General features: G+C 46.7%; 1 protein-coding gene across 3 annotated transcripts; it reads right to left on the reverse strand.

Annotated features, from left to right (window-relative positions):
- Nucleotides 1-3417: 3417 nt before the first annotated feature.
- On the reverse strand, nucleotides 3418-18245 carry UPF3A (UPF3A regulator of nonsense mediated mRNA decay). Of its 3 annotated transcripts, none has more exons than XM_081265892.1 (9): nucleotides 17130-18241; nucleotides 16295-16401; nucleotides 15370-15476; nucleotides 12247-12345; nucleotides 12021-12131; nucleotides 9567-9622; nucleotides 9317-9478; nucleotides 4258-4418; nucleotides 3418-3832 (listed from the first exon to the last, which is right to left on the reverse strand). In XM_081265892.1, exons 1-9 carry the CDS (start codon nucleotides 17550-17552, stop codon nucleotides 3529-3531), a joined length of 1530 nt encoding a protein of 509 aa, XP_081122018.1. In that variant the 5' UTR covers nucleotides 17553-18241; the 3' UTR covers nucleotides 3418-3528. The 3 variants fall into 3 exon arrangements, with proteins under 3 accessions (XP_081122018.1, XP_081122019.1, XP_081122020.1); XM_081265893.1 differs by having other exon boundaries at nucleotides 9320-9478; nucleotides 17130-18234; XM_081265894.1 differs by lacking the exon at nucleotides 15370-15476 and having other exon boundaries at nucleotides 16295-16418; nucleotides 17130-18245.
- Between the last annotated feature and the right edge of the window lie 853 nt (nucleotides 18246-19098).

A 19098-nucleotide genomic window follows, 5' to 3' on the forward strand; every position in this document is an offset into this window, starting at 1 on the left:
ATGGTCTACACATTCACTATCCCACCCTATTCCCCCGCTTCCCACAGACTCCCAGGGCCTAGGAGTCAATAACAGGTGTGTGGCTATGCCCAAATGGACTCACATCCAACAGCCCCAGGCTTTTTAGTGAAAAACAAAAATTTATTGACTTTTTGACAAATACAAACTTTCAAAATAAGGAAATGGATTTAATCAAAATATTCAGGGAACTGAAACCCATTTTTCTTTGTATTTATGCAAATACAATATCATACATAGATGGGATATAATTTCTTATTTTTCTTAGTGTACATGTTGCAGAATAATATTAGTTGTGTAATCACATATATACATACAGTGATAATGTCTTGTTTCATTCTACTGTCTTTTCTATCTCCATTTTAAATGCAGTATTTTATTATATAAAATTCTCTGTAGAAAAAGCACCCTAAATTTAGGACTTTAAATCCATACCAACAAAAAATTTCATTTAATAAATTGTTCAAAGCACACTGCTAAACATATATGACATTTAAAAATCTCACTGAAAGGGAGAAGCACTGTAGAAAGTGGTTTCAGAGAAGTACATCACACAGAATGAAAGTGCCTCAGACTCAAGCCAGTCTCTATCCCCAGTAATATGTTGTCTTGGCAACTCCTTTCAAGCCACGCAGCCTTGGAAAACATGGGCCATTTTCATCCAGGCAGTAACCAAATTGCCCAAGGGACTGTGGTTAGAGCTAAGAAATCATACAGCCCGAAGGTCCCCGAGGGAGAGAGGAGCGTGGAGGCTTCACAAGGGCTATGGTGGGCTGAGCCCAGAGGACAGGGAAAGCCAGGAAGGCAGAACCCAACAGGCTAATAGGCTTGTGGATGTGAAAACCCAAAGTGGGTGGTAGTGTTGTCATTATTATTATTTTGGAACTAGAGATGTCTAAGCTACATGCCCAGCCCCACTCCACCCCCCCCCTTTTTTTTTAATGTTTTGAGGCAGGATCTTGCTAAGTTGCTTAGGGCTGCACTAAATTGCTGAGGCTGGCCTTGAACTTGCAACCCTCCTGCCTCAGCCTCCCCAGTTGCTGGTTACAGGTGTGGCCACTGTGCCCGCCAAAGAGCTTCTGAATTCACGGAGGCAATACCAATGTCCTCCCATCTCATTCAAGTTTTTCTGCTTTCCAATCTGACCAAATTACTACTAGGAAAGATAAATGATGAACATTTTATTCCATTTCCAGGAAGACTGCTCCCCCCTTCCCCCTCCCCCTCCATGGCTGCTGAAGAAACCAGATCCACTTCTCTTCTCAGGTCAGGTTCCAGGGATGACTTCCTCCCTGTGGTGCCCATTCCAGCGTGTCTGCACAGGGGTCTGCAGGCTCACTCGGCCTCCTCCCTCTTCTCGGAACCAGCCCTTGGTTCTTTTTGCTGTTGCTCCCACCATAGCCTGAGTCCTCTGTACCCCTTCCTGCTTGAGGGCAAGCTCTTGGCAGGTACAGCTGCCATCCCACCTGTGATTGGCTGAAGTGCCAATCACTCTTCCAAGGGCAGCAACCCAGGAGGGCGATGCCCCTCTGCTTCTGTTAGCAGAGCAGCAGCCTGGGAAAGCCGAATGTAGCCTCTCATGTTCAGCAGCATGAGCCCAAGATGTTTTTCAAAAATAATGTTCCACTAGCTACCCTAAGGAGTATGTGCTGTGGCAGACACCAACTCACTTCACTGTAACACCAAATGTCCTCCCAGGGAAGAACTACAGCCTCATTTCTATCACAAGGGAGGAAGGCAGGATCTCCCACTGTGCATGTGATGCAGCCTCCTGCAAGCTTGCCTGACCTTTGGAAGTCATGGCTTTGGTAGTGATTCTCTGTGGTCTCCTTGATTGCTGCAAATGAATTTTGCTGTGTGAGACAACTACCCTTGTGTTTTGATCTGATTTAATTCCACTAGCAGGCAGGACTGAGGATATGAAAAGCAACCATGTCAGGGCACAAGGGTGCACGGCCATAGCACATGACTACCGCTGAGGATACCAAGGCTGAGGCAGCTCCTCTCTGGAACAGGCCAGCCAGCTTTCCACCACATCGGAGCAACAGGGAGGAGACAAATCCTCTTTTCCTCACAGCCCAGAGCCCTAGGAGCAGACTCCCTGCCCAGCACCCTCCTGGCCACCAGGGGCCCCACATGTGACCTGAATGACCTACAGACAAGCTCTCCTCTCTTAAGACGCACTGCTCACCATGACCTAGTGCCGGGCTGGGTGTGGGGCCCCTGGAAGTTACTCCAAGTGTTTAGCATTACTTCTTTTTAGACCAGTGAGAAGAGCAGAAAGAGGCTCAGCAGGCACCTGGTCTACATTCCAGGGCCTCATCCTCCCCAGGGTGGTGTCTGCATCCTGGCCTCCTAAGTAGCAACTGTCATCCCAAAGTGCCTCAACACACCATGTTGGGGCAGGCCTTGTGGGCCACTGAAGACTAACAGACTACCACCACTGCCTACACAGGCAGCTAGGAGGGAAGCATGTGAAGGTGCTCTCTCGAGAAAGGCCCATGGCTGTCCCCTGAGATTAAGGGGTCTACAGAAATGTCAAGTACTATAAGACTGTCATGCATGAAGCTCTCCTCTGGGTCTTAGGCTGGTCTTTCCTGAAACATGACAAATGAACATCACCAACATTCAGCTCCAGTGGATTGCAAGTGAATGGAATGGAGACAGCCTGTCTCCAAGGTCACACATCAAATTCCCATTCATATTCTTAAAATGACAAACCAGGGACAGAGGACAGTCAAGTTGCTCAGCAGGCTGGGCAAGCATGGACGTGGAACCCAGCTCTGTTACCAATACAGTACCAACGCTTCTCTGGGAAAATGCGACCAAACAAAAGTGAAATTCAGCTGGGCACAGCGGTCTATAATCCCAGCAACTCAGAAGGCTTAAGTAGGAGAATCATGAGCTGGAGACCCAGGCTCAGCAACTTGCACCCTATTGCAAAATAAAAAAAAACAAAAAGGGCTAAGAATGTAGCTAAGTGGTAAGGCACCCTGGGTTCAATCCCCAGCACCAAAAAAAAAAAAAAAAAAAAAAAAAAGTGAAAGAGAAGCTGTCACTGGGCTGAGCGGGACCCAACACCATGTCCACTGGGTGCTCGGAGGCCGTGTGCATGCCACTGGTGCTTTCCTGTTGTCTGAAGGGTAAATGCTAGGGTCTCACTCTGAAGTCAGTGGGTTAAATGTCTAGCGTGGACTAAACAAGACAGTTTTCTTGGTGAAAAGCAACTTGGTTCTGAGGAGACGGTGGGCTCTGCCCTGTGCTCACTGCAGGTTTGATGTGGCCCAAGAGAGCGAGAGCTCCAGAAGACCATGACAGGTGAATCTACGGGCGGGGGCCTCACACGGTGGGAGACCCGTCCTGGAACGCTACACACTAGGCAGGAACGCTACACGCTAGGCAGATTCTCTTGTTTGATTTAATAAGATAATTTGGAAAACGCAGTCATGAGACTGCAAAAGTACAGGGATGCCCTGGAGCAGAGCTTTGCGGGAGGTCCAGCCCAGGGGCTCAGAGCACCTTGCTTCCCAGACGCTCCTTCCTGGGGGCCAGGCCATTGTCCTCCTTCTCCCTGGCCAGCCTCTCTGCCGTCTCCATGGGGATGCCCCCGTCCTGGCGCCCCTTCTTCCCTCTATCTTGGGTGGACCCTCTGGCCCATCTCAGCTCATCTTCGTTCCTCCTGGCAAACCTGTCAAACTCAGAGTGAGCACCATGTTTTCTGCTGCTGTCCAGGTGGCACCTCAGCATTTCAGCTTCTCTCCCCCAAGGTCTTCTCTCCAGGTCCCTTTGCTCTCCATCACTGTCATCCTGTGACCTGTGGGCCAACAACAGAGACGCTGCCTCTACACCTCAGCCCCCTCCATAGAACCATGCAGAGGGGTAAGGAAGGAGGCAAGGGCAAGGGGAAGCAGGAGCAGGAGGACCAAGCACCTAAGATCTACTTCTCTACCACAAAGACCTGGCCAGCAGGAAACACTGGGCTAGATGGGGTGCTGGAAGAACAAACAGGCAAAGCTGACAGGAGGACAGCCCATGGGGGCAGTGCCTGCAGGCCTGAGTGCAGGCTGAAGAGGGCGCCCTGCTGACTGGGTGCAACCTGACCGAAGGCCCCGTGTCCACCATGCTCCTGGCAAGACTGAGGCAAAGGCATGAGAGCAGCACTCTCCAGACTCCCAGAGCACATGACACACGTGCTGACACTGTGGACCCATGCCACGGGTGGTAGGAAAGCTCACTCACTTCTCCCTGAGCGCCTCCGGCAGGCTCTCCAGGAGCCTGGTTTTCATCACTGTGCAGGGGGCGTGGGCTTCCCACCTGCCATCTCCAACACCAGCTTCTTCTCCTCTTTCTTTTGGTTTCTCAGTGGTTGATTCCTCTCCTTTTTCTGGTTTCTTAAGAAGCTGAGAAATTGTAACGTTAACAAATCAGCATTCCAGAGCATATTATAAAAGAAACTTAAACAATTAAAAATGCATATCAATATTAAGCCCAAATGCTTCAATAGCTAAAGAATTAAACCAGAGGTACAAAAAGCAGGTTTTTGGCTCAACACACAGTGGATCTGTCAATGAAATATTCTACAGTTATGAAAAATGATGTTTTGAAATGAAAAGATGCTCATGTTAGCAATAAAAGAACACTACAGAATAGAACAGCCACCATGATCTGGTTTTATGTACACACAACACAGCCACGCTCGTTCAACAATGGGGGACACCAAGAAGGGTCAGACCACTGCAGCCTGGCCCATGAGCACATACTGCCCTCAGTCTCCAGACCACTTCCGGCCCTCAGGTGGTATGAAGCGCCAATGCCCGCAGGCTCTGACACTCACTGATCACCATTCTTGGTGGTGGAACTCTAAGCATTCCCCTTCTTGTCACCCACAGGTCTGTTCTTTAGAACATCTATGGTTGTCAGTTCTTTTTTTTTTTTTTTTTTTTTGGTGGTGCTGGTGATTGAACCCAGGGCCTTGTGCATGTGAGGCTAGCACTCTACCAACTGAGCTACATCCCCAGCTCCCAGTCTATAGTTTTCAAACACTGCCTTTTCTATTCCTTGAAGCAGGGGTTGGACATCTGCACATGGGCCTCCCCAGAGCCCAGCACCACAGAGACTCTGTGCACACTAGGAGGTGCGCTCTGGAGACCTCTGTCCTCACCCATGAAGGGAGCGTGTTTAAACCTGCAGTGCAGGGGAGCCCCTGACATGGCATGCTCCACTGACAAGCACCAGCTGTCTCTCACCCTGTGGATGTCAACCAGCAATGCCCTCTTCCTGCAGCTGTGTGGAGTCATGACCTTCGACATTCCTTTTTAGGGAACTGTCCACCTTCCTTTAAATTACATCAGCAGTGTGTCGGAGATAAATATGAGCATTATAGAAGTACAATGGTCTCCATGCCCCTTCACTCAACAAATAATTTCATGTGCCTAAAACCACAGTTACTCACACTTACGAGAACATCTACCTGGTGTCTGTCCCCAGGCAGGTTCCCACTCCAGGTGCAGAACTCAGGTTGTCACTGGTGCCTCTGACCCTCTTACCCATCCTGGCAAAGACTGGATAAGCAGTAAGGACTTACAGAACTCAGGGGTACTCCACTTCCCACCACTGTGTACTGTACAGGTGCAACTGGGAGCCCCACCCTGGTGTGGCTGCGGGGGGCCATGTGCCCTGACTCCAACTCAAACCCACCCAGAATCTCCGTGTTCACCAACCTGGAGCAATCTTAGGTGTTATTCTGAGGTTCATCACAAAGGCAGGATTAAGTCCCCAGCTGCTAGTGACTAATAATCACCAGCCCTCCTGGGAGACTGCAGGTGGGCTCAAAGCCCCACTCTCCAGTCCCACCCTGGTCTTTCTGGCAACCAGTCCCCAGACTGAGGCTCTCTTGCTGGCATACAAGACACATCCCTCTGCAGAGACCAAGTGTCTCAGTTGTGTGTTGAGACTGGGCACGAGGACCCTCTGTTGATCACTGGGAATGTGGCTGTGAGACAGATGTCCCCCCACACCATGGCTGGCATTCTAGCCAAGACAGTAGTCCTCCTAGGGGTGGAGAGGAACAAGCTCAGTTCAGGTAGAGGTTGAAAACTCCACAGACATACTAAACCAGAGTTGAGAAGCACAGAGACCCAGGGAGAGGGGCAGAAGAAGGGAGACTCTGCAGAGGTGAGACAGAAACTGAGGCCAGGAGAGGAGCAGCCAGGGCAGGGCTGGGGAGAGCAGTCCACATGTTTAAGAAGGACAAAGCAAGCAGGGCTGGGGTGAGCCAGGAGCAAGATAGTGGGGACAGCACTATGGGCTCAGGAAGCGCAACACAGCAAGGCTTCCAGAGACCAAGGGCTGCTGAGGTCAGGCATGTTCCTGTCTGGTACAAGTGTGCTGATGCTCATACATGTAATCAGGTCCTGGTCTGTGCTTGCACTACATATGCACACCCCAATCACTCACACACACCAGTCAGAACTTCTTGATAACAATGACAGTTTCTCCAGATAACTGGTCTAGAGCCACCACTGATTCAGGGATTCTATCTGCATCTCTGGGACCCAACCTCCCCATCAAGCTCCCTGTGGGCTTTGGCCCCTGTGCTCCTTTCTCTATGAACAACACCCTTAGGCTGTTTGTATGACTTCTTTTGACATTGCTGCAGGTCTTATTTTTGAGGTTCTTAAAAAATTGGAACTCTCCAGATGATTCACAAGTCAGAGATCCCAAATCACACACACCTGCCTGTTAAGAGCTAAACAGGTGGATGACCTCACTCATGAGTCTCCCTCCACCCTCAGGCTGGGAGCCATAGCTGTTCTCAGGTTTGACCTGCCTAGCTCTTCCTCTAGTCTAGCTGTTGTCATGTTCTAATTTCTTCCTCCTATGAAGGATGCTGGACTTACTTTTGTTGACTTAAATTTTATTTATTTCTTTAGCTTATTTTAAATTTTAATTGCATAGTCAAAAATACGGAAATAAAACACTATACTCCAAATACTTCAAAAGTCCTACTTAAAAATTATAGTTGAAATTACAGACTACAAGTTTCCATGGTTCTTTTTGAAAAACTAGTGGTAATCTATGGACTATAAAGCATCAGGCACCGGGTTAGCTGCTAAGGTTCACAGGGTGTCCCCTCCGTGTTCCTGGACACGGCAATAAGACAGAACTGAGTTCTGGAATGACAGGTGTAGACAGCGGTGACAGTGACTGGGAGACCAGTATCTGAGATTAAGGTCCCTGATGACTTCATGACTGTGGCATACTTGGGGAAAGTTTCTGTGCAAAGGCCTAGATGCCTAGTTGCTATGGAGATATCTTCCATGCTGGAGTCTTATCAGCTTCAACTTTATTGACAGACAAGGCAGCTCCTGGGAACCAAGGAACTTCCCTGCTAAGATAACAACATTTCACCAGTTCCGCTGCTCCTTAATCTGCAAGTGAGTTAGTAACTTTAAACAATGGACTTTCTTGAGAGATGCACAAGGCTCCTAACATTGCCCATTGCAACTGTAGAATGTAACTGAGGAAATAGCTGCATACTCTTGCTAACTCTGTAACTTTCATGAATACAAAGAATAATGCTTGCATAGTATTTAACTTGATTTAGACACATATAATAATAAAGATTGCTGGTGTAATTTTTTAGACCTGCTTTACCACCAGAGAGCAGCGATTTGCATGTGTTGACTCTTTATTTCTTTCAAATATCCCATGCCCCTCACTGAAACCTGCTAGTTTGGCGGCACTGGTCACAGCAGATGGGCACCTCCCTTCGCGGCCAGACTTCACTGTACCATGGAGCATGAGCCCTGACCCACACATACACAGAGAACTCTCCGCGCTCCAAGCAGCTTCCTGAGGAAAACCCCTGATCCACCCATCAGGTGTCTGTCTATGTAGTCACAGCTAGGCTCTCTGATTTCAATAGCACTATCAGACTATATATTTTAAACCAACACAGATCTGCACCCACTTCTTACCCCAGTCAACTTGAACTCTATGGGTGGCTGTCTGGCACAAATGGTTACCTGCCTACCTGGAGAACCTGCTTCCACTTTTGAAGCAAGTGGGCTTGAGTGGCCTGGCTCTTGTCCCATCATGAAGTCTACTTTGCACAAATGTCCTTAAGTTTTTAGAGACAGTTGGAGACACAGTCCTCAGCAGCTATGTCAGTCTTCAGTAGTCTCAAGCTTTCCCTCTGAACCAAGGGGCCATGTGAGTTGTCCTGGCCACTTACATGGGGAAGATCACATGCATGACTTCCATGTGCAGTTTTAAGAATCCATGTCCAGTCTCCCGTGTTCATTTTCCCTTCTCATCCTCAAGATGGTAAAAGCAAATACCAAGGGGGACACTCTATCAGCTCAGGTATAGCACCAGCAGCAGTGCCCAGAGATGTACAGCACTGCCAGGATGCCCTGGCCAGGCCAAGCTGTGAGACTCTGGGAATAGCAGTCCTGACAGATACACATATGTGCGTGCTTCTGTGGGATGCTGCTGAGAAACTGTCCTCTCTGTGGCTAGCGAATCCCCAGGAGAGATTCTCTTAGAAAAAAGACCCAGAGAAAACTCCACTTCCTGGAAGAGCTGGTGTTTTCTGAGAAGCATGATTCTGACGAAATTTTCTATTTCTGACTAGAGAGAGTATCAGAAAGTAATCTGTGCTATAGCTGTCTCTTTCCCACTCTCCCTGAGTCCTGATGTTTTTTTCTTTTTCTTTATGTTGTACAATTCTATCGAGCCTCTATAAGGTACCTAACTTCACAGAGGATTTAAGGTACCTCTGTGAAGTTAGATACAATCACATTGGACTGAAATCTGGGTTTAATAAGGTCCCAAGCAGACAAAGCTGATCCCAATTCTGACCAACACATATTACAAAGAAAAATCCCCTTGAAGCATCTGAACAAATACATCCCTCATAAGAGAAACTAGGTGAGAAAGAGCTGTCACCACAAGAGAATGATGAGCCCAAGTTTGAGCACATGGAAAGACAGTGGTTCTAAATGGGTACTTTTCAGCCAGGAAAACTTTTCTTTAAAGAAAGATGTGAGCAGATACCCCATATGTGGGCTCCTCTGCTCTCCAGGTCCTGTGGTCCCCATAGACAGTCCAGGAGCCCCTGGGGCTGGGCACAGCCTTAAAAACCCCAGCTATAGAATGGAAAGGGAGCTCTAACAATAAAGACTAGGTTAACTGAAAATCTGCTTAAAATTCTAAGGACCTAAAAGACCTCAAAAGCATAATTCACATAGCGAAACTGTTTTTGGAAAAAAAAAATGGAATGGTTCCTCACAACTACCTGGATCTTCACTTCTTTCTCAGCAGTCTTCTTTTGTTTATCTGCCTCCTTTCTTTTGCATTTTTCTTCTTCTTTTCTCTTTCTTTTTTCTTCTTCCCGCAAACGTTTCTTTTCTAGCTCTCTCCTCCTCCGTTCTTCTCGCTTCTCTTCTCGAATTCTCTGAAGGTATGGACAAGTACTGTGTAAGTTTTCTGAATGGAAACAGCAGATGCAAAAAGGATATTCACCAGGTAAATGCCAGACCTACCTGCTTTTCTAATTTTCTATTTTTAATATATTCCAAAAGAGGCGTGGTTCTTCTAGCTAAAACACAAAAAACTGTAATGCACACATGTAACTTCTAAATAAAATTTTCTTATTTAAATACTTATTTTCAATTTAACCTTTAATTTGGGGACATATGTTATTTTAAAAATTTACATGAGCGTGCACTGTATCCAGGGGAGTTCTTATTCCATTACTATAAACCAAGCAATCTGGAAATGCCCAGTAGACATGCAGCTCTTGATTCTTAAGGGAGTCATAAAATACTACTCATGGGGGCTGGGGAGATAGCTCACTTGGTAGAGTGCTTGTGTAGCATGCACAAGGCCTTGAGTTCAATCCCCAGCACCACCAAAAATAAAATAAAATAAAATACTATTCACAAAGACAGTATAAAAGTAAAATGAGAACAATATGTTTAACTTGCCAAATGTAACAAATATGTCTTTGTATGTTTAAAGAAATCATTAAATTATAAATTCATATATTCACTTTAATACTTCTCCATTTCCTATACAATAGTTATAAACCTGTAGGTTCTTGCAATTTTTTATAATCCAGGTTGAGCATCCCTAATCAAAATCTGAAAGGTTCCAAAGTTTGAAACTTTTGAATACTGATTTGACACCTTGAATGGAAAACCCCACATCGGATCTCATGTGATGAGTCATTCAAAATGCAAGTGCTGAAAAATAGTGCAGAACCCCCCACAGGTGAAGTGCAAGGTGTGCTGAAACATGGGAGCTGAATGTTTGGACCTGGGCCAGCCCCAAGGTGGCTTATTAAATGCATACATGTATTCCAAGCCCCCAGAATAATCCTAAATCCAAAATAATTCTGGTCCCAAACATCTCAGATATAGGATACTCAACCTGTACATTCATTCTCTGTAAAATCAGAATATAGACTGCAGCTCAGAAAATGGTACTGTAAGTACCGCTGTTCAAAAACAGCGCCGTCATCACATGAATCTGAAGAAACTGTGGAATGCATACCACAAATGCTGATCCTCCCTTCATAACAAGGAGGTCATCCAGACAGAGTCTGCCCTTCATAATAGGGGTCACTTCATGATTTTAATTTGGAGCCTTTAATTCTTTTTGTCACTTATCAGCTCTTTTTTTTGGGGGGGGGTGGGGGTGGTACTGGGGATTGAACCCAGGGCCTTGTGGATGCAAGGCAAGCATTCTATCAACTGAGCTATATCCCCAGCCCTTGTCACTTATATTCTACAACCAATCCACCTATCCTCCCTATCTATTTTACCTCCAAAATATATGCTGCATCTCCCAGTCCAGTACCAGTAGCCTCCTGGGTATGCAAGCCTCTCAGCCAGTGCCCAAGCCTGTCCCTTGATATTCACAATCCACCCTGGATGCAGCAATGACAGGAGCAAACAAATCAGCTCCTGTGGCTCCCTAGAAGCACTCTAGGCCCCTCACTAGTACCCCCAGAAGACACCAGGCTTCCTATGCCTCTCGACACACAGCAGATAATGCATTCTGCTCCCGCAAAGTCCCAGCCTCCAGCCTGTTTCTTCATTCAACTGTACTCAACTCCTAAACTACTGTGCTCTGGGAAAACAAAGTTGAAAATATGGTTCCCTTGGGGAAGTGGAAAAATGAAAGGAGAGGGAGTTTACATGGAATGAGACCAACAGATAAAAAAACAAATTCAACAGTGACTGTCACATCACACAAGTCTTAAGTGAGCAGGAACAGTCTCGTGGAGATGCAACAGGGCCTGGCAGAGAGGCCCAGCACTAAGCAGACCAGCGGGGAAGGAGGACACTGCCAGGTACATGTGGCACTCAACTACCGCATCTGCCTGGTGACACAGAAGAGACTTCGCATTCACAGGGGAGTGTCTAGGGATGTGACAGGTGTGCTTCTGGGGTACAAGGTTAAGTTGGATCCTAACCAGACCCTGTGCTCTGGCTGGGTGTCCAGTGGCTTGGCTGGCTTCCCCCAGTGCTTGGTACTCTTCTGACTGCAGCACCTCATCTCTACTGGCTCCAGATGGCCAGAGCACTCCCATGTCTTCAGCACTGATCCTTCAGAGACTGTGGCTTAGAGTGACTGTCTAGGAACTCAGGTGCTCTCCATCAGTAAAGCTCAGAAACATCCATGCCCTCTGTCAACCACCCTTCTGTCAAAACAGAAAAACACATTGGGGCTGTGGCTGTGGCTCAGCGGTAGAGCACTCGCCTAGCACGTGCAAGGCCCTGGGTTCGATCCTCAGCACCACATAAAAATAAATAAAATAAAGGTATTGTGTCAAATCAACCAAAAAATAAATTTAAGAAAAAAAACTGAAAAACACTGCAATTCTGCCAAGTCTACAACAAACTAAATCTTTACCGTAATCATGAAAAGAAGGAATAAATATTCTATATATGAGTATCTCCATAAAGAAAAGAGAAATGAGAAAAACAGACCAACGAGTTCTCTTGTCTTTGCCTCTACCTCTCCCAGAAGGATTTCAGGATTGGCACTGGTTTTCTCTTCCTCCACACTGTATGTTTCTAAAAACTGCTTGTATTCTGGATCTGTAAGTTGAAAAAAGAAAAAAAATAAACATATTCCTCCTCAACACAGGAGAGGATGGCACTGGGCCAGGTGTCTAGCCTCCCAGCTCCTGGTCCAGCATTTCAATAATCTTACCATCTGCGATGCTCCCGGTCTTAGTGTCTTTTTTCTTCAGCTTCTTTTTGGCTATCTTCTGGAATGGGGCAAACTCCACCACTGCAGGGTACTCCAGGCCTGTGACCAAGACACAGTCCAAACTTTGAACTCTGCCTTGCTCACTCACCTAAGATCAAGCACACTCCAGACTTAAACAAAGGACAAGCTGGTGGTAGGAGGACAATCTTCACTAATGACATGCCCCATTGTGGGGCTTCATGGCTGAACACATTCAGATCTTCAGACTGCTAACTTGAAAGGGTGGATTTCACCAGACTGACCTCCCTATCCCCTTCCAAGCACTCTTGTCACTGAAATATCTTTAGCCAACTTAGCTATATAATTTTTTTTGTTGTTTTCAAAGGTTGATTCAGTTACCAATCTGTTATACAATTCAAGGAGATTACTTCGCTTATAACAGACACAGAACTAAAGGGAAAGGGTGCTTCAAGGGTATGTATCATGTTCCAAATAAAATTCGTTTCCAATAAAAATGTAGAGAATGGAAGCAGTAGAAACTGATTTGTTACTATTTGGAGCAGGAGAAAGAAAACAGATGCTCACTGAAAAATATCTGTCACATGTTTGATCAACACATGAAGCACTAGCACCTTGGAGCCAAATCTAATGAATAATTATTTTCAGTAATGTCAGTAATGGTCAGGTGACCGATTTTTGATTCCTATTTATCTGGAAGACATTTTTGTGTGTGTGTGCCAACCTCAACTACACAGAATAAAGTCAAGAATGAGAATGAAAATGGCACTTCAGCAGGGGCGATGTCAACTCCCTCCTGCACCGACTCCCGGGACATGGCAGTTACATGCTAAAGACAGCAGAATGCTCCCTGATTTCCACACTTACTACCAAAGTACAGTAATCAAAACAGCATAGTACTGGCCTAAAGACAGACATACCCACCAGGGAACTACAACACAGGGCCCAGAAAGTCCCCTGGATTTATGTTTAAGTGACTTTTGAAAAGGCTGTCATGACTAAATGGGGGAAGGATGGACTCTCCAACAATGGTGCTGGGAAAACTGAATCTGGTGCAAAGGAATTAAATTGGACTCTTACCCAACATTATTCACAATAATTAAGATGGAATAAATCTAAACAAAAGGCTTAAAACTCTTTGGAAAAAACGTAGCAGAAAAGCCCTAAACTGCTGGATTTGGCAATAAGTTCTCAGATACAACTCTAAAAGCAAGAGCAGCCATAGAAAAATAGATCAACTGGCACCAAGTTTTAAACTTCCATGCATTAAAGAATACAATCAACAGAATAAAAACAATGTGTGGAATGGGAGAAAATGTTTGGGAATCTTATATCTGAAGAGGCTAACATCCAGCATGCACACAGACTTGTATTCAGCCACAGAGAGGTACTGACTGAGAAACAGACAAAGCAGGCTCGGCATGTATCTCAGTGGTAGAGTGCTTACATGGCATGCATGAAGCCAAGTTCACTCCCAGCACCACAAAGAGAGAGAGAGAGAGAGAGAGAGAGAGAGAGAGAGAGAGAGAGAGAGAGAGAGAGAGAGAGAAATGTACAAAGGACTTGAATTAAGTATTCCCCCAAAGATTATCTACAAGAGGCTAGCATGCATAGTATGAGACTTCCTCAACAGACATTAGAGATGCAAATCTAAATCACAATGCGATATGAGAGCCAAACAGATGCTGGTGAGGAAGAACAACAACAGAAGCCCTTATGCACTGCTGGTGGTAGTGCAGAAGAGCGTAGTCACTGGGGAACAGCTTGGCAGCTCCTCAAAACACTAAAAATAGAGTGACCGTATACCCACCAATCCCACCTCTGGGTATTTGTACAAATGAACTCAGAGAAGAATTTCAAAGACCTATCTGTACACTCAGGTTCACACAGCTAAAACCTGGAATATTATTTAGTCCTACAAAGGAAGGGAATTCTGTAGCACGCTACAACATGGATGGCCTTGAAGACATTATTCTAAGTCACAAAAATAAGCCAGTCACAGAAACACAAATGCTGTGATTCACTAATAAGAGGTATGCAGAGTAGTCAAATTCATACCCCAGAAACAGAAATAGACCTGGGGTTGCCAGGAGCTAGGGATGAGGGATGTGGAGTATTAACTGGTATAGTTTCAGTTTTGTGAGCTGCAGGGAATCCTGGCAATTAGTTGAATAAGGTGAATATACCTAACACTACTGAACTGTACATTTAAAAAAGGAAAAATCAATAATTTTGTTATCTATATTTTACCAATATTTTTAAAAAGTTAAAAAAAAAGACAAAGAACAGCGCAATTAACACAAATGTCCCAATAGTTCAAGTACTAAAACTTCCCTTTACTTGACTGTGTCTTGGCCCCTAGCTCTGCCACTCTAATGACCTCCTCTAGTCTGACACCCTCAGTGGAGGAGGGGAGGTGAATGGCAAGAAGCAGGCAGTGGGGGGCTGAAAACAGTTTGCCATCAATGATCTATAGACTCAACAGCACAGGACCATGTGACAGGAGAGGAGAAAGAAAAACACCAAAAGCAGGCCCAGAAAGGGTAGGCAGCCCCCAGGCAATACCACCCAGCACCATCAGTCACAGTTTCAACCCCTTCCCCACAACATTATCAAGAACTGTTAATCAAGAATACACTGCAGAATACTTCATTTAGGAAGACAAGATATAGATACATTTAGAGATTTTCTTTCAATTACAGGAAAAAATAACTTAGTTCTGACATAAAGTTCATTTATCCAGAGAATTGACTCAAAAAACTCCATTTTCTAATGATAACCTTGTCATCATCACACAATTTCTAGAATTCCTTGGTTTATCATTTTAATGGTTTTTTAAAAAATATTTTTTAGTTGTCAATGGATCTTTTAATTTATTTATTTACATGTGGTTCTGAGGATCAAACCCAGGGCCTCACCCATGCAAGGCAAGCATTCTACCACTGAGCCAAAACTCCAGCCCTCATTTTAATGTTTTTATGTATCAGCACATGATACAGTAGCAGTCAAATTTTATGGTATTACTTTATATGACTGAGAATTTCTTAATCAAAACTCACAAACATTCCATCTTCATTAGAAGAGTTTAAAAGACAGGAACCCAACCTTTATTGCCAATGAAGACATATCCATCAAAACGATCTCTGAACAGAAGGATGTCATCAGGGTCCCTAAAATTAATGTATGCTCTGGAGTACAGATGAGGGTGCAGACTGAAATACAGGACAGCAGAAGCAGTTAGTAAAGATGAAATACTCTTGGAACTTTGCCCTTTTTCTTCTTTTCTGGAAATGGCAAACTACTTCAGATAAAGCCTTTCTTTCAAAGGTTCATCTCTCAGTTAATTATAACAATCTGGATATTTTTCTGCAAGAAACTGAAAACACAAATAAGTCACAACCTGAGGGCTTTTTACTGGGGAGAATGCTTTGGGCTAGTTTTGCCACAGTGCAGAGCCAGGAAACAAAGGTCACCTGTGGCATCAGGACAGGCAGGCCACTGTGCCCTCTGAGAAGAGAATGCTGACTGTACCATCTATACCGAAGAAGAGGCACTTCCAGGCACTTTAGTACTTACAGTGGCACACAGTATGGGGTCTACAGCAAACTCAGCCTTCCTCCCCTATCTCATAGACACCTCTGTTAAATAGGGACTTAGACAGAGGCAGGTATGTCCAGGCACTGAGAAGGACCCAGCTGGCAGGTGCGGCAGCTAGGAGAAGCCCGAGGCCACCTGGGGACTGGTCTTCACTAGCAACACCAGGGTATACATGCAGGACTGACCAATTGTTCTCTCTTCACATGCTTTAAAGCTACATGGAGTAAGGTATGGTGTCACCAAATAACTTTTGGACCGTGAGGACATCACAGAGGGCTCTTGCTAAGTTCCATTAATGCCCTGCCAACTCAGGAATGTCCTGCAGAAGGCAGTCTGTGAGAACTTCTGGGTCCTGTGGGGAGATGGAAAAGGAGTGGGTTGCTGTTACCCTCAGCTTCTCGCCCACACCACGAACCTGGGCGCCAAAACCTACCTGAGGTCAGCGGCCACCACCTCAAAGTAGTCGTGCGCAGGCAGTGGGTGCAGCTGTTCCTCCAGCTGCTCCTTTGTGAGGCCTGGTGGCAGCCGTCTGAGGACCACCTGAGGGACAACGCCGGCTTGTCACTCCTGGGGCGTCCCCCAATTGACCGCCAGCCGGAAGACCGGCCAGCCTCAGTGTGCATCCCGCCCTCTAGCCAAAGGTCTCTCCGGCCTCGCGCACACACCCCCGCCCAGCACATCTCATCCTGCAACCAAGGGTCCCGCGGGCCTAGGAGAGACCTGCTCCCCTCCCAGACACACTCCGGCCAACCCTGCTCACCACCAGTGGGCACTCCCACCCCTCATACCAGAAGGACCAGCGTCAAGGCGCAGTCCCCCGCGGACCAAGCCTTCACCTGCACAGAGCCATCCTCCCCTTACCAGGCACACCTCGCCTTTCCAGGTCCGGTCCACACCAGCTGCGGGCCGTCCTTTTGCCTCGAGCTTCCCCACTCCGTCAGCCCCGCCCCGGGACCGCCTACACTTGCTTAGGGCCCTGCTTTTCTCCTAGGGAAGTCCTGCACCCCGCCCCGCCGGCCCCTGGTCCCGCCCGCAATTGCTTAGGGCCGTCCCTTTCTCCTAGTGAAGTTCTCCCGGCCATCCAGTCCCTGGCCCCGCCTCGCGTAGGGCTGCCCCTTCCTCCTACTGGCCCCGCCCCTCCTCTCTCAGGGCAGTCCCCGTCCCGCAGAGCTCGCAGGTCCGGCCCACCCCTGGTCCCGCCCACGCTTGCCCAGGGCCGTCCTCTTCCCGCGAGGCTTTGCGGGCCGCCCGCCCCAGGCCCAGCTCACCTTGCTCAGAGCCGTCCTCTTCTCCTCGCGAGGCTTACCGGCCCCGCCCCCGCAGCCAGAGGAAGAGGCTGGCGTCTCGGATTCTCGTCGTGGTGACTCACGGCGGAACTGGACTTCCGCGGCAGACAGCTTCTCCCTCCCGCCAGGGCCCCGGGTACCAACGGTCGCGCCCGGGCCTCCGGCCCGCTCCTTCTCGGAGCGCATCCCGTACTCCCCGCCAGCCGCTGCCGCCTGCGCGAGGATGAAACCTCGCGAGACGTCGGCCGCCACTGCCCCGCCCCCGGCGCATCCTGCCGGACCCCTCTGGTTCGAAGCGTCCTCCTCCGCTTCCAGAGGTCGGGTTCCCGGGCGCGCTACCTTGTGCTCCGGTCCTGCGGGCAGGTGCTGAGGCTGGTGTTGCGATCCAGGAACTCCGAATTTCATCCTAAGAAAATGAGCGGCTGCAGAACTGCGCCCCTGCGTACCGCGTCCCTGCGGCGGGCTTCACTTGCAGCCGCGGTTACTGACACCTGAAAGCCCGGTTTGCAGCTTATTACCGGTTCTCGTGCCACACCTTCCTGTTGGTTCATGTTTCCCTTTGGCTATCACATCTTTCTCCCAAGTATTTCAAGCATAAATAAAAGAAACTGAAGAATGAAATAACGGAGCTTTGAGACGCTACGAGACTCAAGGGTGATGGATAAGCCTTACCCTCACGCCACGAGAGATACTATTGTTCTGCTTACGAAGGTAGAAAAAAATATACATCTTAAATAGCTTAAGAAAAAAAGGTTGGGTATTTAAGGGAGCACTTCACTTGCTAGTAAAGTTCATCTCTTACAACACCTTATTTATTAATGATACTGTGAATAAATGTTATAACCACGTTTTTCTATGAAAAAGTAGGCAATGTGTCCACTGAAGAGAGGACTGGAAGAGTTTGAGAGAAGAGACTGAGTAAATGGGCAGACTGTGCTTAATGAAACTCCCACCTGGGAGTCACAGCAAGACTCCTTGGCTAATTCCAGTTATGAAAAAAATTTTATAAAATTGTCTTGTATCACTTTTAATATGTATTTAAAAAATTCTAACATCTTTCCAAAAAATAAATCACTAGCCAAATGTATAAAACTGTACAAGAACTTTTCTCTTGACCCCAGTGTCATGGTTTAGATGCCCAATGTCCCCCAAAAGCTCATGTGTGGGACACTGCAAGAAGGCAGAGGTGAAATGGTTGGGTTATGACAGCTGGGACCTAATCAGTGCATTAGCCCCTACAGGAATTTGCTGGGTTGTACTATAGGCAAGTAGGGTGTGGCTGGAGGAGGTGGGTCACTGGGTGTGTGCCTTTGGGGTTTATATTTTGCCATGTTGGGAAGAGTGCTGTTTCCTGGTGTGATGTCCTGAGCCACCTCCCTCCATCACACTCTTCCACCATGATATTCAGCCTCACCTTCAGCCCCAAGGAATGGAGGTCAGCCATGTACATGGACTGAGACCTCTGAAACTGTGAGCCCCAAATAAACTTTTCCTCTAAAATTGTTTGTCAGGTCTTTTGGTCACAGGAGCAAAAAAAGCTGACTAAAACACCTAATTTAATGGGGCATTTCAATCAATTCTGCTATGGCTGATTTCAGGTGCACCTATAATACAGTAATTTAGCTGTGATGTATTAAAAATGACTTATGACCAATTATCACTTGCTTATTTCACATGAATTCCATCTTCAGTCTTAATATTATGTGAGAAAAGTGCAAAACATTCTAAAAGATAAAAACAGGCCAAAACAGCCTTTAACATTTACTAAAGTGTTAAAGTTAAAAAAAGCTATATCATCTGGGCTGAGTTTGTGGTTCAGTGGTCGAGCACACATGAGGCACTGGATTCAATCCTCAGCACCACATAAAAATAAATAGAATAAAAAGTTATTTAAAAAAAAAAGCTGTCATCTAACGAGTGTGTGAAAAAAGGTGGGGAAACTCACGTTCTT

Source organism: Spermophilus citellus (genome assembly GCF_964194105.1).
Source record: "Spermophilus citellus genome assembly, chromosome: 1".
Lineage (NCBI taxonomy): Eukaryota > Metazoa > Chordata > Mammalia > Rodentia > Sciuridae > Spermophilus > Spermophilus citellus.